This window comes from Trichomycterus rosablanca, chromosome 8, assembly GCF_030014385.1.
Source record: "Trichomycterus rosablanca isolate fTriRos1 chromosome 8, fTriRos1.hap1, whole genome shotgun sequence".
NCBI lineage: Eukaryota > Metazoa > Chordata > Actinopteri > Siluriformes > Trichomycteridae > Trichomycterus > Trichomycterus rosablanca.
The window spans coordinates 7,642,547-7,670,351 of NC_085995.1; the positions used below are offsets into that span (position 1 = coordinate 7,642,547).

General features: G+C 39.5%; 1 protein-coding gene across 1 annotated transcript in view; it reads left to right on the plus strand.

Moving 5' to 3' along the window:
- mrpl11 (mitochondrial ribosomal protein L11) overlaps nucleotides 1-27,805 on the plus strand; it is a 79,558-nt gene that overhangs the window by 461 nt on the left and 51,292 nt on the right. The window contains exon 2 of the mRNA XM_062999791.1: nucleotides 17,934-18,087. Coding sequence (XP_062855861.1) covers nucleotides 17,965-18,087 — 123 coding nt within the window. The 5' untranslated portion in view covers nucleotides 17,934-17,964. The remainder of the gene's footprint in view (nucleotides 1-17,933; nucleotides 18,088-27,805) is intronic.

Below are 27,805 nucleotides of genomic sequence, written 5' to 3' on the forward strand. Positions count from 1 at the left end.
TTATTTTTGTGATCATTTCACAGAATGACCTGACATGTCTTATCACTATTATGAGAATTTTGTCTAAAGATACTTTGTCTGAAATACACATTATTGTGATGACCTTTACTGTAATTCCTAATAATCTGTGGCATCTTAAAAAGGGACAGACAAGACTATTAAGAAAAAGAAATATGGTTATCATGTTTCATGAAACTATTTTTGACATTAAACAATCTTTGGATAATCTGTAAAGTCTGTTCTCTACACAAGATTGTTGTATATTTTATATTTGTATCGGATTATGGGAATTACATACTTATAAGTAATTTTACAAGTAGTTATAATATAGCAGTACTTAATATTCATACTTTTTCATGACCTTTGATAATTTTTACATTTTTGGCTAAATGACCCATACAAAAACAAGTATCTTTTATGCACTTATTTATTATTTCCTTACTTTTAAATTTTTTTAATTGCATATTAAAACACAATAATAGGGACAATTAGGTCAGTAATTTTCACCCTCATGTAGTCATTGTTTTTGCATGTTAATAATTATGAAGCAACAAATAAAAAATACCCAGAGATTTTATTTTAAGTCACTGCTTAGTCTCTCTTTAAGACAGAGAGTACACATTTTTACATAAACTTTGTGTTTGCATGAGGTTGTATTGTGCATTACAGACAAACAGTCCTGGCCAAAAATGATTTCTATATTTGTAGCTCTTCTGACTCACCTCAGGTGAGTTTAATTTCAAATTAAAGGAGTATTCTATTATTAAAATCCAATTATTTCTTACAATTTTAAGAAGGGTCTATAATTTTCTCTAATCCATTTCCGTGTGGAATAATATTAGAATTTACGTTTTTCACAGCTTTTTGTGTTGTTCCAATGCAAACATAAATAAATAAATGGTACTGGGTGCAAAGTAATTTGGCCCTGACTGTACAGTAAAAAAAAAAAGTACTTTCTTCAAAATAAGTTCAGAGAGTTGAACAGACTCAGAACAGATTGCCAAACTATGCAAATGTCATAGATTTGATTGCTAGCAATCTGTCTTCTATGGCTTTGTGCAATATGTAAAGTCATTTAATTACTTAAAATACTTTAGAGGGACTGTTTTTAAGCAGTCTAACCGTTGTTATATTGCATGTCAGTAAATACATATTTAGTGATTTTTATTTTGAGGAACGAAACTGTAACAAAACTGTACAGCTGGGTCTGGGAAATGTTGTAGTTGCTATAGTAAAACATAGTGTAGCATCTCTAAAACTACCTAATTTAATTATTATTATTATTATTATTTAAAGAGTGAAAGGTTGATCAAACATTTTTAAGATTTAAGCATGCCTGTTTATATTTAAGTGCAATTACTTTTTGTACCACCTGATGGCGCAAGATGAGCTCAGTATTATTGCAACTTCTACTCAGGGCTTAAACTTGAAAGAGATTTTAAACATTGGAACTTCTAAACATATCAATAAAACCAAAATTAAACTGTTGCAAAAAAAAAAAGAAAACAACAACAAAATATAACTTTATTTTTTAAATATTATTTAGAGCGGTTCATTTTGACTGATCAAAAGTGAAACAAATTTAAGCCAAACTGATTATACAGACAGATGTGGAGGGACCTTCTTAGAAGATTGTGAATTTGTTTATCAGAACAGTAGAGGTTTTTCAGCTGTCCATCAAACAAAAGTGCACATCCTCTAATGATTAACATGAACAAAATAAAACTATGTAGCCTAATGAACCAAAACCTTCAGTGGCCTCATCATGTCCTTTAAATGAATCCTAAATTTAACACGTATGTACACACATCGATCTATATATACTCTTTCCGAGTGTGTTAAAGGGATTAAAATGTGAACTTGTTTATGTATAAAGAATATTATAAAGCTGGTCAATGAAAACATTTTGAGAGAATTAACTTTCTAACAATCACATCACAGGTTTTTACTTCTCTTACATTTTACAAAATGTAAAATGTCTCAACTTATCTATAAGGGGGTTGTACCCACAAAATCGGGTTTCTTACAGATCTGATTCTGCTGTTCTTATAAATGTTGTTTTTTGTAAAGCGTTGGAAGCTGCAGTTACCTACTCTACCTTTCTGGAGAGATAAATGGTGTTAGGTGGTATTACATGTGACAGGGTGAATTGGTATCAGTTACCAGCTGTGACACTCCAGGTGCTGGCTTACTTCAGTTACAATCACTGATCTGTTGCAATTCATCCCAGTGAACAGGTGTTAAGTGTAAAGTTTACAGTGTAATGTAGCATTATGTATGTTTTTAAATAACAATTTTACAAACATTACTGTGTTACATAACATTGTTAATTGTTAAGCATATTAAATACACAGTAATGAGTAAATGAAAAATAGTATTTTTTTTATTTTATTTTTGCCCAGAAAACCTATAAAAGTAAGCCTTTCTTGTATTTTGTCTGTTAAAATAATCTGCATTGCAATATGCAAGAATTTAATTAGCAAAAGCAAATACTATGGCTCTGGGGACTTGGACTTGGACAGTTTTAAACTGGTGATTAATGATATTTTCAGAAACAAACGTTAAGGTGCATTAAAATGCAATTATCTGTAATTAATTTAATTTTAACACCAATAATGCATCATTATTGTGTCTATAATTAATAACCACCACACATGCACTCACATACATACACACACACACACACAACGTGTGTCTGTGTATGAAATAATACAAAACACTGCAATGGAAGTGAATGGATTTACTGACCATTTAGAAATTAGACAAATATTTATTGCTTATTACTGTAGTGATGTAGAAGAATAGTTTAATGCCAAATTAGCTTTTGGGTCTGGAAGTTTAGAAGGCAAGATTGGTTGGGATACAGAAAGAATTCACAGGAGAATTTTGTGAATATAGGTGGGTGAATAAAGCTTGTTACATACAGTGTATCACAAAAGTGAGTACACCCCTCACATTTCTGCAAATATTTCATTATATCTTTTCATGGGACAACACTATAGACATGAAACTTGGATATAACTTAGAGTAGTCAGTGTACAACTTGTATAGCAGTGTAGATTTACTGTCTTCTGAAAATAACTCAACACACAGCCATTAATGTCTAAATAGCTGGCAACATAAGTGAGTACACCCCACAGTGAACATGTCCAAATTGTGCCCAAATGTGTCGTTGTCCCTCCCTGGTGTCATGTGTCAAGGTCCCAGGTGTGAATGGGGAGCAGGGCTGTTAAATTTGGTGTTTTGGGTACAATTCTCTCATACTGGCCACTGGATATTCAACATGGCACCTCATGGCAAAGAACTCTCTGAGGATGTGAGAAATAGAATTGTTGCTCTCCACAAAGATGGCCTGGGCTATAAGAAGATTGCTAACACCCTGAAACTGAGCTACAGCATGGTGGCCAAGGTCATACAGCGGTTTTCCAGGACAGGTTCCACTCGGAACAGGCTTCGCCAGGGTCGACCAAAGAAGTTGAGTCCACGTGTTCGGCGTCATATCCAGAGGTTGGCTTTAAAAAATAGACACATGAGTGCTGCCAGCATTGCTGCAGAGGTTGAAGACGTGGGAGGTCAGCCTGTCAGTGCTCAGACCATACGCCGCACACTGCATCAACTCGGTCTGCATGGTCGTCATCCCAGAAGGAAGCTGACGCACAAGAAAGCTCGCAAACAGTTTGCTGAAGACAAGCAGTCCAAGAACATGGATTACTGGAATGCCCTGTGGTCTGACGAGACCAAGATAAACTTGTTTGGCTCAGATGGTGTCCAGCATGTGTGGCGGCGCCCTGGTGAGAAGTACCAAGACAACTGTATCTTGCCTACAGTCAAGCATGGTGGTGGTAGCATCATGGTCTTGGGCTGCATGAGTGTTGCTGGCACTGGGGAGCTGCAGTTCATTGAGGGAAACATGAATTCCAACATGTACTGTAACATTCTGAAACAGAGCATGATCCCCTGCCTTCGAAAACTGGGCCTCATGGCAGTTTTCCAACAGGATAACGACCCCAAACACAACCTCCAAGATGACAACTGCCTTGCTGAGGAAGCTGAAGGTAAAGGTGATGGACTAAACCCAATTGAGCACCTGTGGCGCATCCTCAAGTGGAAGGTGGAGGAGTTCAAGGTGTCTAACATCCACCAGCTCCGTGATGTCATCATGGAGGAGTGGAAGAGGATTCCAGTAGCAACCTGTGCAGCTCTGGTGAATTCCATGCCCAGGAGGGTTAAGGCAGTGCTGGATAATAATGGTGGTCACACAAAATATTGACACTTTGGGCACAATTTGGACATGTTCACTGTGGGGTGTACTCACTTTTGTTGCCAGCCATTTAGACATTAATGGCTGTGTGTTGAGTTATTTTCAGAAGACAGTAAATCTACACTGCTATACAAGCTGTACACTGACTACTCTAAGTTATATCCAAGTTTCATGTCTATAGTGTTGTCCCATGAAAAGATATAATGAAATATTTGCAGAAATGTGAGGGGTGTACTCACTTTTGTGATACACTGTATATATTAAAGGTCAGTGAAAGGGATTTTCAGTGACATGTCGAAATGTACCATAGAACCAGTATCCCAGGTATTGTTGGCTTACAGATTAAGAGATTTGTCACCAGTTCAATTCTTCACCAGTTCATTTAAATATAGGAGGTGATCTACTGAATGTTCTTATGCCAGTAGTAACCACACTCACTAAGCTAAACCATTGTATCTCAATACCTGGAAAATCTCTGATGACAAATGTAGTCACTCATGAATAATTTGATTCACAGTCAGCCATGTAAACCACTAAAAATCCAATTTTATGAGTTCAGAGAATCTAACATTAACTAACAGTCAGTAAATGGAAAGGCTTTTAAGACAGCGGGCTTCATGCAGGGTTCAACCAATCACCATTATGTAATGACTTACTGAGAGACTGTAGAGATTTACTGGGGATAAAAGCATCTGATTTATTTTAATGCTGCTGTTTGGATGAGCATGTTGTTTAGCCTGTCTGATAGTATACGTAATGTTCAACCAACTGATCGAGCTGCTTGAATTCATTTTTGAAACATTTGCAGTAAATTTGCACTTACATTATGTATTCATGAGCATGCTTTTATGTTTGCATGGTGCTTATGCCCAGACAAAGCTTTACAGATGAGAAAAGCAGGATTGTGAATTACAGCACTGGTCATGCTTGGCTTGGACACAGTCTTGCACACTTAGCATTTTCCTTCTCAATTGTGAATAATGTTGATACTGACAAGTTACTTTTTTATTGTTTGAGACAAGCTGCTGTTTTTCATTTATTTATTTTACTTACTTTGAGGACCTTCACCCTATTCATCCTGTGCACAATAAATCTACCAGTTTTCTCTATTTAATTTCTGAAAACTAAATAAAACAGTGGGCATTGATTGTACAAATAAAGGTTCTGACATTAACTGCAGTCAAACTCTCTGACCTCATGTTAAGTGAAACATGTCATTTTTAAATACAGCTGGGGTGGCACAGTGGCTCAGTGGGTAGCACTGTCGCCTCACAGCATGAAGGTCCTGTGTTCGATCCCCAGGTGGAGTGGTCTGGGTCCTTTCTGTGTGGATGTTCTCCCCGTGTCTGTATGGGTTTCCTCCGGGAGCTCCAGTTTCCTCCCACAGACCAAAGACATGCAAGTGAGGTGAATTGGAGATACAGAATTGATACAAAATGCATAATGCAAGTGCAAAATTGAGATACAAAATTGCATGCAAACCCTCTGACCTCATGTTAAGTGAAACATGTTTGACTTGTGAACTGATAAATCTTTTGTAACGAGTAACTACCATTTCGGTCATGAATGTAACCAAAGTGTAAAGCATGACGTTAAAATCCAAATAAATAAATACATTTAAATACAGCTAAAACTCTCTATATGGACATGAAAATTACAAACCCCATTTCCAGAAAAGTTGGAACATTTTGTAAAAGGCAACAAAACTAAATATCAGATTAAAAAAAAACATTCTCTTGAACTTTTTACTGACAAAAGAAAAATACAAGGAAAAGACTTTTATCGTTTGGCTGACCAATCTGATTGGGTGTTTAAAATATATGTATGTCCAAAACTTTATATATGTATGTCCAGTAGATTCCATTATCTACTTGTCACATATTATTTAGCTCAAGCAGTTGGGTTATGCAGCAGGACATTGATCCAAAGCACACAAGCAAGTTCACCTTTTATTTGATTATTTAATTATTGTGTTCGATATTCGCAGTATCATACATACTTTGTACATTATAGATGTATTTGTTTGTGCGATGCTTGATGTTTAATGCTGCATGGTTTCATGGTTCAGTTCAGGCTGTATATTATTTAGAAATAAATAAGACTTTTATCTAAATTTTTCTGCTTCTGCTGTTGCTGATTGGTGGTCCAGCTATAAATTTTCAGAGAGTCAAGTGATAGTAGTTCAGTAGGAGAACAGTTTTAAATTACAGTAAAAATGACCAATCAGATCTTCTGTAATGGGTGGACTTTGTAATTGTTAACTTTATGACATGTTCGACCCACTGTGGGTACATGGTGATGTAGCATAAAGCACTACTACAGGCTACTAACAGGTGTGTAGGTACTAATGTGTGTCCTGGGGGGTGTTGTGGGTAATGTGTACTAGGGTAGTTTAGTAACACAAGCAACCAGGCAACACAAGCAATGCATCTCTCTGTGCTTTACAAGATGTAACATAAAGCCTCCACAAGGGGGCATTGACGTACAAGTTCATTTAATGACTATTATTATTCTCTTTGACCTATTTTTTTAGGCTCGCAACCCATCTAAGGGTGGCGACCCAGGGTTTGAAAATCCCTGGTTTAGTGTGTGGGGGTGGGGTTATGTTCCATCTACTGTTTTTGTGCTTTTTACTGCATTTAGTCTGGGTGTTTTGAGGGAAAAATGTACTGCTATTGGAAGTATAAAAACAGTGCCTGGGACAGTTCTTCCCTCTGTTGTGGTTAGTAATGCTGTTGTTCTAAGATTTGAGATCTTGACATTGTCCAGTCTATCTAACCCTCATGTTACAGTGTGATTATTAGTAAGATGCTCTTTTGTTTAGGTTATAAAACACTCTGTCTTATTTTAGGACAGAACAGAGTAAACTAGGCTGGGTTTTTTTTGGACAAGGAAAGGAGGGGGGGTCAGAGGGCCAAGGTTTAAGAGTAATGGTTTGCTGCTGGATATAGGCCACTTCAACCTGCAGCGTAAAAGCAGGACAAGACTGATGACCAGCCCCAGTTTGCCAGGCTGTATTTGATTCTATAATCAGGTTGTCATTGTCTAATGCTCCTGTTTGCAATGGCTATTTCACTACACTGCTCGGGTGCAGCTGTCTGGGAATGTGAAGTTGGTGTAATCATGGTTGGTAATGCAAAATTAATGCTGTGGTGATTTGTCTTTTTAAAAAGTTCTCCCAGACTTCCCCCTGAGAGGAGCAGTCCTATGTCGTGCCACACCACTGACCCTCCCACAGCCCTTCCTGTATCAATATGCTGCTGAGCAGCATTGGACAGAATGCTAATGCACTGCAGTACCGTCTGAATCCTGATATTGCTATGAATTCTTTGGCTTTTGATGTCAGATTTTCTGTATAGTGGTGAACATAGTATCACTGAGATGAAGGTCGCGTAAAGCTTCCTGCACATAGAAGCTGCAGTCAACCTTCACAAATTAAAAACTGGAACTTTCAATGAGACTGGATGAAGTGCTTTTGGGCTACATCTATGCTAAAAAGTTTATTTAGTCCCCAAAGAATAAGCATTAGCGTCCAGTAAATCACAAAATGGCATTTTCAGTGTATTTTTTTAACTTGATGGTCTTAGTGGCATGGCTCTGATTCAAATTATACTTGTTCCAGTACAGCAGAGAGGCAGTGATCCACAAAAGCAGGCAAGATTGAACAATACAATTTGTAGCATTTAGCAGCGAATCCACAGGAAGTCTTAATTGTGATGAATTGCATTTAGAGCTTAACACTTTGAACATTACAGACTTGCTGTTTGGTCACATGACACATACAGTGTATCACAAAAGTAAGTACACCCCTCACATTTCTGCAGATATTTAAGTATATCTTTTCATGGGACAACACTGACAAAATTACACTTTGACACAATGAAAAGTAGTCTGTGTGCAGCTTATATAACAGCATAAATTTATTCTTCCCTCAAAATAACTCAATATACAGCCATTAATGTCTAAACCACCGGCAACAAAAGTGAGTACACCCCTAAGAGACTACACCCCTAAATGTCCAAATTGAGCACTGCTTGTCATTTTCCCTCCAAAATGTCATGTGATTTGTTAGTGTTACTAGGTCTCAGGTGTGCATAGGGAGCAGGTGTGTTCAATTTAGTAGTACAGCTCTCACACTCTCTCATACTGGTCCAACATGGCACCTCATGGCAAAGAACTCTCTGAGGATCTTAAAAGACGAATTGTTGCGCTACATGAAGATGGCCATGGCTACAAGAAGATTGCCAACACCCTGAAACTGAGCTGCAGCACAGTGGCCAAGATCATCCAGCGTTTTAAAAGAGCAGGGTCCACTCAGAACAGACCTCGCATTGGTCGTCCAAAGAAGCTGAGTGCACGTGCTCAGCGTCACATCCAACTGCTGTCTTTGAAAGATAGGCGCAGGAGTGCTGTCAGCATTGCTGCAGAGATTGAAAAGGTGGGGGGTCAGCCTGTCAGTGCTCAGACCATACGCCGCACACTACATCAAATTGGTCTGCATGGCTGTCACCCCAGAAGGAAGCCTCTTCTGAAGTCTCTACACAAGAAAGCCCGCAAACAGTTTGCTGAAGACATGTCAACAAAGGACATGGATTACTGGAACCATGTCCTATGGTCTGATGAGACCAAGATTAATTTGTTTGGTTCAGATGGTCTCAAGCATGTGTGGCGGCAATCAGGTGAGGAGTACAAAGATAAGTGTGTCATGCCTACAGTCAAGCATGGTGGTGGGAATGCCATGGTCTGGGGCTGCATGAGTGCAGCAGGTGTTGGGGAGTTACATTTCATTGAGGGACACATGAACTCCAATATGTACTGTGAAATACTGAAGCAGAGCATGATCCCCTCCCTCCGGAAACTGAGTTGCAGGGCAGTGTTACAGCATGATAATGACCCCAAACACACCTCTAAGACGACCACTGCTTTATTGAAGAGGCTGAGGGTAAAGGTGATGGACTGGCCAAGCATGTCTCCAGACCTAAACCCAATAGAACATCTTTGGGGCATCCTCAAGCGGAAGGTGGAGGAGCGCAAAGTCTCGAATATCCGCCAGCTCCGTGATGTCGTCATGGAGGAGTGGAAAAGCATTCCAGTGGCAACCTGTGAAGCTCTGGTAAACTCCATGCCCAGGAGAGTTAAGGCAGTTCTGGGAAATAATGGTGGCCACACAAAATATTGACACTTCAAGAACTTTCACTAAGGGGTGTACTCACTTTTGTTGCCGGTGGTTTAGACATTAATGGCTGTATATTGAGTTATTTTGAGGGAAGAATACATTTACACTCTTATATAAGCTGCACACAGACTACTTTTCATTGTGTCAAAGTGTCATTTTGTCAGTGTTGTCCCATGAAAAGATATACTTAAATATCTGCAGAAATGTGAGGGGTGTACTCACTTTTGTGATACACTGTATAAGCAAGTTCGAATCTCAGCTCTGGTACTGACAGGCCAGGTTCTATATGGACGTTGATTGGCCCGTCCACAGGGTGGGATTGCCAGAGGGAAAACCTCATAAACAGGCACCTGCACATGAGTCGGGGTATAATGGAGATCAATGCATCACTCTTTGTTTGCGAAACTGGTCCCCATATGCACTGGTTTTATGCAAGTGAAAAAAAGCAGTCAGCACTGCATATGTGGCAGATAAGACTAGATTCAAGAGAAAATGTGTGTGTGTGGGGGGGGGGGGGGGGCATTGAGTTGCTTTCAAGTTTGTTGTAACAGTTTGGACAAGGCCCTTTCTGCTTCAGTTTACTATGCCCATGTGCACAAAACAAGGTCCTTAAAGACATGGTATGAGCACAAATTCCCACAAACATGGGTGCCCAGGTGTCACAGTGGGATAATCCGCTAGCACACCAGCTCTGGGATTCTAAACTCCCCGAGTTCGAACCTCAGCTCTGCTACCTGTCAACCTGGTGCCCCCTAGTGGGCATAATTGGCAATGCCTGCAGTGGGAAAAAGACCGGACTGTAGGTGGGTGGGGTTTTTGATGCTGTGCAAGCACTCTGGTTAGTAGCCCGAGACGTCTGTACAGATAGTGGAGGAACACAGAGATAAGTACGTAAATAAATTCCCACAAACATTTCAAAATTTTGTGAAAATACTTTTCAAAAAAATGTGGAGGCTGTTATAGCTTCAAGGGTGGCGGCAGTTCCAAATTAATGCCTTCGGTTTTGTAATGGGATTTAGAAAAAGCACGTGGTGTAATTGTGTCATTGTTGAAAGGTGATCTGTCACCCCAGTCTGAGTTTCTGTGTGTTCGGAATGAGGTTTTCTGTATTTGGCTTGTTGCTGAGAAGCACCCCAGTAGCATGATGCTGCCACCAACATGTATCTCAGTAGAGATGTGATTAGTCAGATGATGTGCAGTGCCTGTTTTTCGCCAAACGTAGTGCTTTCTGTTCTGCCAAAAGAGTTTCTTTATGTTTCTGTCTTGCCAATCCAACATCCTGATTTATGCTGCTGGGATGGTGTTCTGTCCTACAGGTTCTCCTCTGTCTCTGCACAGCACATTAGAGTGACCGTTGGGTTCTGTTTTACCTTACTGACCTATCTGAATCCCTAATTTAACCTCTTAAGGAACTTAAGGAAGGTTGTGCCAAGCTTTCTCCATTAAACTTATTAAGGGCATTGTGGTGCTTTAGATCAGCCCTAGATGTTCTATTTCTGGGGCCCTTAAATAACCTGCTGTGTGCTTTTCCAAACAATGTCCAATTAATTCAAATTATAACTGATCTCAAGGACAATTAAAGCTTAGAGGATGCACCTGATTACAATTTGGAGTCCCACAGCAATGGGTCTGAATACTTTCTGAATTGTGTGTTATTGTGTGCACTGGTGTTGTAATGCAACACACACACACACACACAAAATTATTCCTACTCAATAGAATTTCTTCTTATTTGCTTTGCTTCCCCATCCTACACCATTAATATAAGTGCTCATTTAGCGATTTAGCCACACAAATTCTATCTATGATGTATGATGCAGCCTATTCCACCATCATACTCTTTTCTTTATCATTTTATTTGAACAAATTCAGCCTATTTTTTAAGAGGGCGAATAGCTTGCTCAGCGGCTCTTGCAAATTGGTTATTCTTGGGTCTAAACAAAGCTGTTTTCCCATGTGTGCAGGTTCAATTTGTCTCAAACTGAAAAGAAATATATCAATACCGGATGGAACGTGACAACCGGGCCGGCTTTCAGAATGTGAGGTTGTAAATCCAAACATGCAAATGATGCTTAAATCATTTTGGAGGTGAAGTTGTGTTTTTGTCATCTTTGGTCTCTGAGCTTATAAATCAAATATCAGGGACTGTTGTTTTATTCATACTGCACTGATTTAGGCATTACTTTTTCATCTCAATTTTGTTGTTTTGACCTGAGAATTGAATCAATCAGCTGAATTTTCTGTTTATTTTCTTTTTATTAACCTTTAGTGTTCATATTAATTCTTATAACAAATGTATTTCCTTTGGAAAATCAATACAAATATAGATTTGTAAAATAATTTGCATGTATAGTTTGAGATATGGTTTGGTATCAGGACCTTAAAACAAAAAGGTTGAGGTCATTTGACTAATTTACAATATCGGTTACCATGACAACATTTGTGTTTCTGCTCATCAGCAGACGACGGTATTGTAACACCAGATAAAGTGTTTTTTTCCACTGAAGACAGAATTTTAATATATAACTGGTATCTGATTAAAGGTTATAAACTGTATGAGATTACTTGCTAAATTCCCAGACAGAGATTGGAAAGGGAGGATTAAAAATTGTTGCGTATGATCCGTGAAAGCAAAGCAGTCGACCGAACTTCAGACCCATCAGTCTACACGATCCAATTCACGGCCAACCGTCAGTCTGAATTATTCATTGTGATCTGGCGCTGCAACAGTGAGAAACGTTAAACAGGTTTCAAAATTCTTATGGGGTTATGGGCAAAGGTACAGATGTCCATTTTTGGCTCATGTATTACTGACAAAAGTACATTTTCACTGATCAACTTTCAATGTTTAATTGAATATCTGCAACACACGAGTTTATAGAATGTTGAAGTTACAGGGTTTTGAAAGCAGGTGAATTGGTAACAGGTGAAGGAAACAAGATTGGGTATAGAAGGTGTATCCACCAGTGAGTGCAAGCAATGATGGGTCATGACTCACTACTATTGGCCACACTTCAGGAGGCAATTGTCAGTTTGTTAACAATTTAGGTCTTTCATCATCTATGAGATTCTTCAAAAAGCTTCGGCACTTTTTTTTAAACTCTATTTATTAAGAATTTCAAAAAACAAATGACATCACTTTTCTACACAGTCACCTTCCAAAGCATTTTTCCCAGCGTCGTACCATCGTTTAAATGCCGTCAGCAAAAACGGTTTTGGTTGAGCGCAAAGCCACTGATGCACTGCTGCTTTCACATCATCACCACATGAAAATCTTCTTCCCCTTAAAGCTTCTTTGAGTGCTCCAAAAAAGTGAAAATCAGATGCCGCTAAATCTGGACTGTAAGCTCCCTCTCAGTCTCTCAGACACGACTAATTACTACTCCTCCCGCCCTCACCATTTCTAACCAAAATATAAAAATGCGGAAACTTTTTGAAGATCCCTTGTCCCATACATAATAAAAGTAGGAATGTCAGTCTGTGTAGGGCAAATCTGGAAACCATTGTTAAATGTGTGTGACCTTTGAATCCTCAGATGCCATTGCATAAGAAACCATGATGATCGGAAAACCATTGTCACTTAACACAGTCAATAAATGCAAACTGAAACTACTACGCAACGAGAAAGCTATACATACAGAAACACTGCCAAGGACTACATACATACAGAAACACTGCCAAGTTCTCTGGGCGCAAATTCATCTCAGACGAACTAAATGATAAAAACAGACATTGAGTTCTCTGTGCCAAAGACTGCAGTCTACAAAGTATTCTGGCTTGATGAGAAGTCATATCAGAGACAACTCTTATTGTATTTTCTGACCACTGTCATTTTGCTAATGGATTAATATTTGGTGTGTTTGGTTTTTGGTCGGTCAGAAATCAATTCCATTTCAAGGTGTATTATTTCACTTAGGGCTTGAAGGCTACTGGCAAATTGTCATTCTGCGGCAACCCTGGACACAGAGGTTGAGCCAAGTACTTTCAGTAAAAAGGGGCTTTTTGCAATAAATTGTGTTTTTCAGAGGTTTTACTAGGAAGTATTAAATATTTTTCATCATAATATTTAGTGTAGTCCCAAAGGAGCTACAGGATTCTTTAAAAAAATATGCTGGCTTTTGCAAACCTCATGGCAAGGTGACATTTACTGAGTAAAACTGCAGTATGTATATTGTGCCATTAAAAGTAAATTAAGAGTCATTATTAAATTCAATGAAGAGAAGCTAATTTTAAACATGGACATCACTGTGTTGTTGTTTATTGCCAAACAAAAAGCCAACAAAAGTTCTGGAAATGTCAGAAAATTAAAATTAAAATCTCATAGCGTGCCCAAGTTCGAAAAGCTCTCATTTATAACGTGACATGATGTAATTCCACATCAGCTGTGGAGTTTACATTACCCCCCTCTGTCTGCCTGTATTATGCATAGTGCACACCACACAATTTTCAGCATGATTTTATAGTCACCTTCTAATTTTGGGGAGGTGCCTGAGGCTCCATGTTCATCGTGTAGTGTGCACTGCTCAGCGACCTGATTTTTTTTTAGTTGCCGACAATTCCCTGATGTGTGGGGTTATTTTCAGCTGCTCCCATGTTGATCCACAGTGGATCTGGTCTGCACACCAGATTTGACACAGTTTTTACACTGGATGCTGTTTCTGATGCAACCCTCTTATTTTTATCCGGGCTTGGGACCAGCACTGAAAAAGAACTGACAAGTGCACTTGCCATTGGGTAGGTGGTTTCAGGCATCCTTTTCCCTTAGATTTTACCTAATCATGTCCAAGCAGACCCACAACCAGCTGATTTATATTCATACATACACACACATACACTGATCAGCCATAACATTAAAACCACCTCCTTGTTTCTACACTCACTGTCCATTTTATCAGCTCAACTTACCACATAGAAGCACTTTGTAGTCTATAATTACTGTCTGTAGTCCATCTGTTCCTCTACATACTTTTTTAGCCTGCTTTTACCCTGTTCTTTACTGGTCAGGACCCCCACAGGACCACCACAGAGCAGGTATTATTTAGGTGGTGGATGATTCTCAGCACTGCAGTGACACTGACATGGTGGTGGTGTGTTAGTGTGTGTTGTGCTGGTATGAGTGGATAAGACACAGCAGCGCTGCTGGAGTTTTTAAATACCATATCAATAGTTGGTCCACCTTGTAGATGTAAAGTCAGAGATGATCGCTCATCTATTGCTGCTGTTTGAGTTGGTCATCTTCTAGACCTTCATCAGTGGAAAGTGCTTCAAAGTGCTTCTATATGGTAAGTGGAGCTAATAAAAAGACAGTGAGTGTAGAAACAAGGCGGTGGTTTTAATGTTATGGCTGATCAGTGTATATATATACTGTATATTATAAATGCTCAATGGGAATTTGGTTTATGGCACCCCTGAGCAGGGATTGGGAATTGTCTCTACCCTCTGAAAATAAATACAAAGCCTGTATTTAAATAATAAATATCTTAAAATAAACAAATTGTTTAATCTTTTTATTAACTGTCATGCACTGGTCGAACTTGCTGTACGTTTTTAGAAAAAAAAGAAAAGCATTTGTCTTTATTCCAACAATTATTTACTTTATGCAATATTTAATGTCATAAACACCAGCATTGTGAAATTATTTTCTCTGACATTTAAACAGTTTTATCACCCTGCTCCTGCTGCACAATGTATCCAGGAAGAAAGCAGTCAGATTATTGTTTATTTTTTAGTGAGAAATTATTCCCAGAGTGAGGACGTGTTTCAAAGCAATGAACCGAAAGCACAAAACCTGACTTTAAAACAGCATTATAAATTCATGTGGTGTGTTTAGTTGTTTTTTGTCATTTATTAGATCCTATTCACATCAGCAAAGCTTTTCAAACACAAAGGAAATGTATGTTAAAATATGTGCATTGATCCCAATAAACTATAGTTCCTCTAGGAAATTATACTGTATTTGATTTGTTTCTAAATTGCTTTGCTTGGCTGGAGGGACTGCTGATTGGTCTTTACTCATTCTGAATATTGTGTAGCGATCGTCCTGAAGCGAAGGCTTGGCAAGCGCTGGCGTTCTGACTGACTAACAGATTGATCCAACCTGAAACACGGGTTGTAAAGAGCGCTAAAGTGTTAGAAGAGCAGAGCAAATAGATATAGAAGACTTGATGTGCTTGGCATTTTAAAGAAATCCACTGTGGAGGTTTTGACTGTGGTAAATGGACACATTAAACCAGCGCGAGCCTTTCATGCCTCAGTGCGCCTCAAAGGGCTTCCATGCTCGTGTTTCTTTGTTTGTGTGCACAGATCTGTGAAGATAAAGCTTCAGGTTCTGCTGAACATACTGTAAATTTTCAAGCAGTTATAACCTTGGTTTATTTAGAGCAGGGGTGTCCAAACTTTTCTTGTTGGGGGCCAGATGGGGTAAAAATATGCAAACGCTGGCCACAGACTCTTCTGGAATAAAACAAATAAAAATATAACAGACGTACTTGATCACTAACAATTACACTTCTTTTTTTATTTGAGTGACTAATTGTCTGTCTTTGATAATGTTGTGTAAACTAAGATTTGCCAATTCCACTCACCAGTTTATAATCATAATGGGAAGATTATTATTAAAAAATATAAAAGATATAAAAAATTTAAAATAAAATAATAAATTAAACATACACACTTCCCTCTGAACTTGTCTGCATTTTCTGCCTGATTTTTGGGGAAAAGAAGATGGGGAGTGTTATAGATTTGTTTTATTTGATAGCGACACCCAGAGTTCAAACAGTTCAAGCAGTCTTTTTAAAACAACTCTTTTTTTTCTATTTATTTATGCATTTTCTCCCCGTTTTTTCTCCTGATTTAGCGTAGCCAATTTGACTTCCTCCGACCCGTACGCAGTCCTAGCGGACCTCTCCTTTTCACCCATTCTTTCTACACAGGCTACACCTCTATTTGCTAACCAGGCGCCTCTATTTGCTAACCAGGGTCTTACACAGCGTTTGAAGACAACACCCACCCCACCCACTTACTCTGGCCAATTGTGTCCGGTGGCAGAGCTGATGCGCTAGCGGAATATCCCGCTGCGCCACCTAGGCGCCCCCAACTTTAAATTTATTTATAAAATACCTCACGAGCCATTTCTGAAATGGTAACGGGCTGCAAATGACCCACGGGCATCCCTTATTTACATCCCTTATTTAGAGGGTCAAATTAGTTATCAGACGTTATTTATTTGAAACATAGGCTGGCAAAGTTCTTCTGAAAGCAAAATCAGGTTGCTATTGAGTCATTTAACTCAAAGTTTTATCTTCAGGGTGACTATAAAAAAATAAATAATCGAGGATTATACTGAATATACTGAATAATGCGTTTACTTTGAGCATGAACTCTATCAGGTTCACACAGCACAGACTGTACATGTACATTTGGAAACCCTTTATTCACATATTAAGATATGCATGCAGGTGGTTTTATTTAAATAACTAGATATTCAGTAAGTTATTATAATAATCTAATTGTATTAATTAGCTCATGGCAAAAATATGGATTGATGGATGCTTCATCATGGTAAATGTATTTGAATTTGCAAAGCCTTTGTTGTAAAAACTGACTGTAAATAACTTTTGCGAGGATGCTCATTCCTCTCCCTGCTAGGTGCTTTTTAAATATCAAAATCTCCAACAAACTAACATTAAAAAAAGAAAAAAATACCACTGCTATAAGGTTCAAAGTAACCAGTTTGGATGCATCCTAACTCAGGGCTCATTTCCCCTTTTTCTGCTTAGTCAAGTGCGCTGTACATATTGGGTGAAGTGTCCCATGAATACTAATAACCACTTTGTGCTATGTTAATGCGACCATACCGTAACTGATTAAAAAGCACTTAGGCCACTAAATGGGTATTGTATCCCGTTAGGCTATTACAAAATCATTCTTCCATGCTGGGACTACAAATATGTAGCCCATTAATCTGTGTGTAAGGAGCTTAGAGAGGATGCGTCTTTTCTTACTCCTGCACGAACAAAAGTTGAGGTCATAGCATCTCTCAAGTCATTGTTAGAATCTGTTAATTAAATAAATCTCCAGCCAGAACTGTAGCATTACTACAGCATCATTGTGTAGTGTGCTGTATGAGCAGTGCTATAGTTATTACCATGCCTTATGGTTACTGCACAGAGCCTGATCTGTGCTTAGAATGAATCCGCAGAGCACCACAGATCAGTGTGTGTGTGTGTGTATGTGGAGACAGAGCCCTCACACACACACACACACACACACATCTTTGCTTTTCAATCTATTATCTCTCAGGCCCCAAGGTTTTACAACTATTTACCTTGCAATAATATTCACCCGCCGCGACTTTAGATGCACCGTGCACTCCAAAGCAAGTGCACCAGAGAGATTGTGTGTAACACGTTTCATTGCCTGTGGTCATGTATTGATTGTAGAGCACTGAATTTTTAATGCCTTTAAAGAGAACTAAGCAATTACTGTTGTGAACAGGGAGGCAGAGGTCCAGACGTACACACAAAGGATGTCTAAGATCTCCAAAGCTGCCAAGGCGGTGAAGAAGGTGGAAGCAAGTGGTGTGATCAGAGCAATTGTTCGATCCGGACAAGCGGCTCCAGGGCCCCCACTGGGCCCCATCCTAGGGCAGGTAGGCTTTTTTGGACGATTTCTGAGCTCTCTGTATTTTCATCCTGCTTATTGAAGAGATGTTTTACATGTAAGTGATGAACACACAAAGCTTTTACAATTTACACTTTGATATGAAAAATTTCAAGCAACCTGAGGCAACTAACCAAGTTACAAAGTGGTCAAATAGTGGGTGTGAAGATTGCAGGTGCGTCCATGAAAAAAAACCTGTCAGTGTTTGTTAAACATAAAGGCAACAGAGGCGACCAAAAGTTCCCAAGTAGCAGCCCACTGATGGGAATAGGCGTACACTTTACATGATAGTTGCTAAATACCCCAAAATCTCAGTTCTCAAAGAAAACGACTAAAAAAATTACAGTAGTACTTCTATAATCCAGTTTTAAAAAGCTGAAATTTAAGGCAAGCTGGGTAAGCTTTGTATCAAAAACAAATTGCTTGGGAACATGTATCTAGGTGTGGGAAGCATCAAATCCAGTTGTGCTCCCTTAGCGAGGCAGTCTAATGCACTAGCTGTTCACCACTGACATCTCGAGCTCTCCAGTTCAGATCACAGCTGAGCATTTAACAAGGCCAGGGTCTAACAGACACACTTGGCTGTGCCAGAGAGAGAGAGAGAGACTAAGTTCTGCTGTAATTGTGACCTCTGCTGGCTGGTTGAGACACCTTCATGTAGGGTAGACGACATGACCAGCGACTGCTGCGTGTCAGAGGGAGCATGTGATAGTTTGCAGCTCTTCTCTGTCTGGGTGGGGGTGGTGCAACAGTGGATTTTGTTACAGTCTGGGAATTGGTAACCACTAAATTGGAAGGAATATAAATATTTTTAAAGCATAAATTCTGGACCCCTGTGCAAGTAGTACAGTCTGAAGAAGAGAAGAGACGTGACTAACACCCCCCCCCACCGACACGTGCAGTAGACGACTGCATCTTTTTACCTGCACGAGACGATATGGGGCTCACTTTTGCACACGGAGTGTCACACCCTGATCCCGCATTATCCCCATCTCTGTGCGCGTGACATCAATCAGCCACTAGAGGTTGTAGTTGCATAGTTATGAGGATTTGCCTTTAGAGGACCCACCTGACCCCACCCTATGAGTGAGCCAATCATTGTTTGTCCCATCCTACCTACCCTATGAACAAGCCAGTCATTGTTCATGTAGATGCTCAGCCTGCCGGTAGCAAAGCTGAGATTAGAACTCACGAGTTTGACACCAACTTGGATTCCTTCAAACCACAGTGTTTTGCAGCCGGCCTTTAAGCATGGAGAGGTATTCATGGTTGTAGTGGCAGCTGTCTAAATATTGTCCCATACGCCAAAATAACAGCGGCCCCATGCAAACCACTGAACCTTTTAAAATAATTGAGGATTTAATTGATGAACGCTAGGATGGAGTCCAGTCACCAGGTTAAAACATCATTGTACCTCTAACAGAAGTTTAACTGCATTGGGGTGATATGGTGGGGCAGGTGTAGCACTGTTGCCTCACTACAAAATGGGTTTGGGATTGATTCTCCAGATGGGCGGCCAGGGTCCTTTCTGTGGGGAGTTTCCATGTGCTCCTTGTGCCATGTGGGTTTCCTTCGGGTGCTCCGGTTTCCTTTCACAAGTCCACAGATGTGCAGTCAGGCCAAGTGGAGCTACTAGACTTGAGACCAGTCTGGACTGGAGCCCAAATGTGTCCCTGTACCTTATTACCCCTTTCGCATTAATATACTGTTACAGGTTTGCATTTCTTTGCTCTACTTTCCTCTTTCGGCTGCTCCCTCGCCTTGTCCTTAACATCCTTCTCTGTCACACCAACCACCTGCATGTCCTCCCTCACAGCATCCATAAACCTCCTCCTCCGGCCCAGCAGCTCCATCCTCAGCTCCCTTCTTGTGATATAACTCTGATTTATTTGATTGTTGTGTTCAGCTTGCTGCAGCTGTTTCCTTTATGTTGACAGTGGTGTGTCTCTTTGTTTACACATAAAATACCCTTATATGTAGGAGTATAATTGAAACCCTAATGATTTCATTAGACCCTTAATGGAAATGTTGTCCTTACAAGAATAAATAAAGTCACCATTTGTCTCTGTAAAGGCATTTCTGACTAGCCTCCGGAGTGTCGTTTTCAGTATAAAACTGATTTTCTAAAGCCTGGAAATAAGATAAATTAGCAGCAGCGAAGCATGGCAATGCCTTGTGTTTAAGCTCTAAATGTACGCCTGAATAAAAACCCTGTCAGCAATTTATTTATTTCTTTTTCAGTATATTGCGTACATTTATTTGATGTAGGGACTGTGTGTGCATTTGTGTGTGCGCTTCTGCTCGTCTGTGGTAAACTGTAAACAAATTGCTCACGGCAGCCTTTTAGCTTTAGGCAGTGGCCCTTTAATCTTCTCCCTCTCTTTTTTTTGTTTTTCCTCTCTTCTGTTTAACCAGGCCTGACAGGATAAACGTATAGAGGTAGGCTGCCTGTCGGGTAAAGAGCAACCTTAAACAAACCAGAGAAATAAAAGAAGGAGCAGAAAAAAAAAAAAAAATACCTTTAGCTGGGCAGAGTAGCTTTAATCAAAAGTTAAAGTTCCAAAACTAGGTGGAGGAGGGAAGCAAATACAGAGGGAATGAAAAGGTGAAAGGTCAGGTTAGCATCGTGCTTCTGTTGTGTGTAGGAGCGCATAAAATTTTCAAACTTACTTCACACCAGACTGGTCCCTAATGTGTCACGTACATGCTACTGACAAGAGCACACAGGAGAACCACTGAGAGTCTTGGTTTCACTGGGCGGCACGGTGGCTAGTGGGTAGCACTGTCGCCTCACAGCAAGAAGGTCCTGGGTTCGATCCCCAGGTGGGGCAGTCAGGGTCCTTTCTATGTGGAGTTTGCATGTTCTCCCCGTGTCCGCGTGGGTATACTCCGGATGCTCCGTTTTCCTCCCACAGTCCAAAAACATGCAAGTGAAGTAAATTGGAGATATGAAATTGTCCATGACTGTGTTTGATATAACCTTGTAAACTGATTAACCTTGTGTAATGAGTAACTACCGTTCCTGTCATGAATGTAACCAAAGTGTAAAACATGACGTTAAAATCCTAATAAACAAACAAACATTGGTTTCACCACGTTAACTTGTAATAGAAAGATTGGATTTACAAACAGTCTAACCAAACACCTGACCCACGATGGTGAATGTTTAGCATAGTTGTGCTTTTTTACATCCCCAGGCTGGTGTCAGGTAAATGGGTTTAAATCAAGTTTGCAGCATTATTTTTATGTATTTTATAAGATCAACTTGAAGTTGCTTTTTTAAATGTGCTTCAGTTCCTATATTGATATTCAGCATTACAAAACAAGCGACTGAAAGATCACACTAACCTTTTATTCTAATGATTTGCACTGAATGGTGTCAGTCAGGTTTATGTAGTCTGGACAGTAGCTGCTGATGCCAATTCTTAAGCAGCCTTCCAAGTGTTCATCAGTAAGAGTGGACCGATATTTAGACTTAATTATGTTCATGTGGAAAAAGGCTGATTTACACAAGTAGGTTAAACCAAAAATGCTAGCACAGTCAAATATGTGACACATTTTCTTGTGTTTGGATATTTTTCCTCAGCCAGCAAGTTCCAAAATTGTCCAGCAGAGGCCCTTTGTAGGGTTTAAATATCTGTATGTAACATGAGATCTAAATATTCTCCGTCCGCTTCTTCCATGTATGAATGAAACAGCCGTCTTTGCAGTGGTCTTGTCTGAATCGAACTGTTTTTGGTTTCTTTGTGGTTGCGCACACATCTTCACAAACAGTGTAGGTTACAAAAGAAAGAATGCAAAAATGGCGCAAACTGGCAACTGATGAATGAAAACTTTCTAGAATTGCAGTGCTTTAGGTGGGCTGAAGCGTAGCTATGGTAATAAACTGCAAATAAAAAAAAACAGTGGCCACATTTCATGTCAATCACGTTGACCTGTTTGAATGAGGTGCGATCTACCAGCGTGCACTGTGCGATGAACTGGTCTATCGTGATCGACGTATTGGGCACCACCTGCTCTAGCCCATCTGAGAATTGGGGTCGAATCTCACTAGTGCTGTCAGCCAGCCAAACATCTACTCAAACATGATTGGCTCTGACTGAGGAGGGGGTGGCTCCCTATGCAGTGTGCTCCTGTTTTGCGTCTAGTGTATCCTAATGCAGCTGGGACCACAATGACCCTGACCAGTATGAAGCTGTGATGAAAATGAAAGGCTGTTTCTCAAATGCCATTCTATTAAATAAGAGGTGCACTAGAGCCATGGTTCCCAACCTGGCGTCCATGCCTCCCTCGGGGGGCGCCAAACGTGTGGGATCATGATATGTTTGTCAAAATAAAATTTGCACATATTAAATCATATTAAAACTTAAATTAACACACCCAAGAGAACCCAGGAGAAAGGACAAAAGCTATGATTAATGTAAATTTATGTCAATAAAGATTTGCAATGAATCTCTTTATTCTTTTGGTCTGTTTGCGTGCAGGTTGGGGGCTCAGCTTTTTTGAGATATTCATGGGGGGGCTTTAAAGAAAAAGAAAAGTTGGGAACCACTGCACTGGAGCAATAGTGTATGCTTTTTTAAGTACATATTGAATGAAAAGTGGAGACTTTAAATTAAATTAAACCGTAACAAGGCTACATGGATTCATTTTTAAGGCTTTATTGTCTAAATATATTTTTATGTTTTTACTTACTGTCTTTGATTCACATGAAAATCTTCTTTGCGTGTCCAAAAAGGCAGATGGCGCAAAATCCGGACGATAAACTCTCTCTCATTCACTATTGCACTAATCACACCAGCATAACAATAATGTATATATTGTATATTATCTGCTATACTGCTATACTCTATTTATTTTCATTCATTTAGCCACTGTAATCACCTTTCATAACTTTGTAATTATATACTAGTCTATACACTGGACAATCATTGTCTGTTTACTGTTCTTAATATATGTCTCTTCATTTTTACTTATCTGGTCACTACTGCACTTTAACTGTATTATATGTAAATAATCTCTATATTGCACTTCTGGTTAGATGCTACTGCATTTTGTTGGCTCTGTACTTGTACTCTGCACAATGACAAAGTTAAATCGAATCTAATCTAATTCTCTCAGACATTACCAATTACTCCTCCCACCCTCACAGTTTCCAATGAAAATATAGAAGTGTGGAAACTTTTTAAAGATCCCTCGTACATACAGACTATCATATGCCCCGTCTGACACACGTCTTTCTACAAGCCTGTAACAGCCTACAAAATGACCTAGCATGCAGCCTACCACGCTCCCTGTACTCCTCCGCCCCTGGAGACAGAACCCTTACCAGACAGTAGGAGTCATAGATGCATTGGCAAGAAGGTAAATCACCATCTAGTTTTTCATTCTTAGCAACAGCTATTTGTGTCTGTCAGGCGCGTGTCTAAGGCATTTTGTCCATGATTTTTTACGTGACCCAGGCAACACAAACAATGCATCTGACTCTCTATACAAGATGGAACATAAAGCCTCCACATAGAAGCATTTGCATACAAGTTTATTTAATTATTCTCATTTTTCTCAGCAACCCATTTTTTTGGCTCTCGACCCACCAAGGGTGGCGACCCATGGTTTAAAATACCCCGGGCTAGCACATAAGTGACACCAGTTTCACATATTTTTAAAATAATTTTAAAATAATATGATTCATACTTAACATGAATACATGAACTCATGGCAATGGTGCCAATGCAGCACCGACACAGTCCTCACCTGTGTGTCTGCAGTATTGTAGTGGTAACAGACAGTGCTTACATGGTCAGTAAACACCCACAAATCAGTACTGAACTTGTTTCCAATTTCACTTGAGTGTTTTTTTGTCAGAGTAAACACATCGCTGATGAAGTGTCATAAATACTTTGGTACTGCCGAACTGGCTTCGGCTCAGCTAGAATTTCATCAAACTGCCAAACAACTCTAACCGCACAGTTAATGCAGGTCTGTCAGGGCAAAGCCGAGTGTGCTATAGCACTCGGAGACTGTACAGAATGTAAAAGGGAATAACGGCGCTGTCTTTCTCTGCTGTGGGATACAATCAGAGTTAATGTGCAATCTGGATCTGCAACTACGACACAAATAAATACCAGCAAATAAAATGAAGAATGACATTTATCAAGTTTAAGTTCTAGTTTGGCAGAAGACAACTGCTATCAGGATAACAAATAGTCCATCATATTGAACAAGTTGGCAGTGCGAAGAACTTTGGATTGAATTGCGGTCATTCTTTCATCACACGTGCACTCTTAAGCGTCTCTGCAAACCAGCGCAATTGTTTTTGCATCACTGAACTCACTCAGATCTTATGAGTGATCTTGCCATATTGATTTAAAATCAGTGGCGACTGGGTCTTATGAGCATTTCTGTATAACACAGTTTGCAGTATCTGTCTGAAAGTTACTTATAAATACTTTTTTAAACATTGTAATTAGTTTCACCCTGCCGACACATCACCGATGAAGCATAACATTATGACCACTGACAGGTGAAGTGAATAACACTGTTTATCTCTTCATCACGGCACCTGTTAGTGGGTGGGATATATTAGGCAGCAAGTAAACATTTTATCCTCAAAGTCGATGTGTTAGAAGCAGGAAAAATGGACAAGCGTAAGGATTTGAGCAAGTTTGACAAGGGCCAAATTGTGATGGCTAGACAACTGGATTAGAGCATCTCCAAAACTGCAGCTCTTGTGGAGTGTTCCCGATCTGCAGTGGTCAGTATCTATCAAAAGTGGTCTAAGGAAGGAACAGTGGTAAACCGGTCATGGGCAGCCAAGGTTCATTTATGCACGTGTGGTCCGATCCAACAGATGAGCTACTGTAGCTCAAATTGCTGAAGAACTTAATGCTGGTTCTGATAGAAATGTGTCAGAATACACAGTGCATCACAGTTTGTTGCGTATGGGCCAGCAAAAGGGGGACCAACACAATATTAGAAAGGAGGTCATAATGTTATGCCTAATCTGTGTACATGGCCATTCGTTAAACATTTTAACATAGTGTGGTCATGCCACCCAACCAAAAACAAATTCACCATCTCAGTAATATCATGGTTCGTTTCTTGTTTTTTAATGTAGATTATACACAGTTGAGTCACATTGTTATTACCACCAGCTAGTATCCAGAGTAACCGTCGTGTGCAGCACAGACAGCAGCTAAACGTGCTGGGATTGACTCAATAATGTCCTGGTAGGTTGTCACAGGTATCTTGAGCCATGCTGACTGCAGTTCATCTCACAGCTGCTGGAGGGTGCTGGGGAAGGATCCATAGAGTAAACATGATGATTGAGGTGGTCCCACAGGTGCTCAATTGGGTTCAAGTCTGGGGAATTATGGGGCCAGGGTAGTACTCGGAAGACTTGGTCATGCTCTTCCAACCAATGTCGGACATTTCTAGCCATGTGACATGTCGCATTGTCTTGCTGGAAAATCCCATCTGGCCCAGGAAACAAAATTTTACTCATGGTACTTTTACCCATGACAGCATAGTGGGATACATGTGCAGACGGCCTATCACACACCTTATATACCCACCAAGCCAGCTCATGAAACATGACTTCCTTGGAGGTAGGAAGTGGTCATAATAATGTGACTCGACTGTGTATAAACAATGGTTTATTGACTTATATGTCTTTCCAAAGTTTTCATTTAACAATTTAAACAAAAAGAAAAGTGGAATGCAATCATCTGATTCAGAATGTAGATCATTAGTAACAATTTACGATTGTGCAGTCAGCTGTGGGTTAGTACAGCAGACAGCATTTGTCAGAATACAGGTGGAAGAAATCCAGGATTTACACTGTTTAATCACTAGGACCGTCAGGCTTTTTTTATCTGAAACCTTCAGACAAAATGCATAACTGTCAACTCCCACTTATTACGATATCGTTCAGCTCTTAATGGGCTATAATTGCAGACCACTTCCCAAATCTGCCACTAATGGTAGAAAAGGTCTAACAAAGATCAATCCTGCTGATAGTTTACAGGATGTAAACATAAATGCTCAAGCTTGCCTGTAACTGTACAAGAAAAAAATGAATTTTGCTGCTAGTAGTTTTCCTTCATTTTTATGTAGTAATCTTCAAAGTTGCCCACCAGGCTGGCGCATCTTAAATGTGCGTAGTTGAAATGAGAGAAAGGCAAAGATGAAAGTCAGAGTGCAGGACTCTGGGTTCAGTTAATCCCCCTCTGCTCATTTCTGTGAAGTCACTGTGAAGCCCGGGGTCTCTTGAGGGACCGCTATCCGTAATGCAATAATGAATAGCTGCACTCTCTGGAAATGTCAGCCTTCGTTTAATCCATCTCGCAAATATTCTTTCTAAATCAAATCTAAGCTCATGTATAAAGTCACACACGATTGCTTAGCACGTTGATAAACGAGTTCCCTTTCAATTAATTTGAGTGCTAATGGTTTTAGGGAAGAAGGAGGAAAGTGCAGAGTGCATTAGTAACAGTCCGTGGAGCTGAAAAATTCTCAGTCTGTCTTTCAGGCCATGACGCACTGTCACCACCTCCGAGGGATTGTTGCTCTTAGTATTACAGACGTGCATGAGCATTGTACCAAATAGTACGAGATGTACGAGATAGTCCGCTCTATGTACTGAACTTAATTCTGATAAAAACCGTTATGAATGGAATGTTTAAGGTAGGAATGCCAGTTTTACACCTTTTTTCATAATCGACAGTTAACCAACATGCTTAAAAAGTCTCCTTCAGAATATAAAACACGTCTTGTATTTAAAATAAAACATTATGGTTTATTTTCATTTTAGTAAAATAAACATAAACCATGAGCAGAATCAGTTCAGCATTTTGAATTCAGATTTTTAAAATTTAGACTGGAGTGAACAGTTTATTACAAGCACTAACTAAATATGTTAATCATGATAATAAAGATGCAGCTGGTATATTAGTGCATCGTTATCATAAGAAGATAAGCAGTGTTTTTGTATACTGGGACATGATACAAACTATCCACATCATTTCCGTACACACAGATCCACATGTGCAGAGTAAAACATGCAATCAGGTTCTGTACTGATGTGATTCTAGTGTTTAGTAGTTTTAAAAATGTTTTTGTTTGTGTATTGGGGCAGGGCTTTCTCTGATTTTGTAAACAAAGCTGACTCATGCGTACTGAGGCTGTGTGAGTGAAATCGACAATCTGAAAAAAATTGGAAATTAATTCAAATGATCATTTTAGCTGACAACATGAATCAAACAATGGCTTATTTGTCGGCTTACCATTTACTTATTAACCTTACTAGTCTGTTCTAAAGTTCATCCAAGAGATTTGTCTAAAAGAAACTGCCTTTTGGGGGGCAATCTGGGGTTTACGCTGTTTAACCACTAGGACCGCCACGCTTCTGCATCTAAAGCTTTTAGCCTTAGCCAAGAGATTTGTCTCATTCCCTTGTTTACATACTCATTATTGAACATGACATAACATCATACACTGTGACTAACCAGGTTTTCCTCACATTAAAACCAGCCTGGTGTGTGTGTGTGTTTGTATTTGTATAGATGATTGTTTTTCCTAATAACAGATTTGAAAAAGTCAGTGCAGAATTTATAAATGTAATTGTTCCGTTTACTAGGTGAACAGAATTTTGTACCAAATTTTGTACTTATAAAGGCATGTATATTGGAGCTCACTTTGTGCAACAT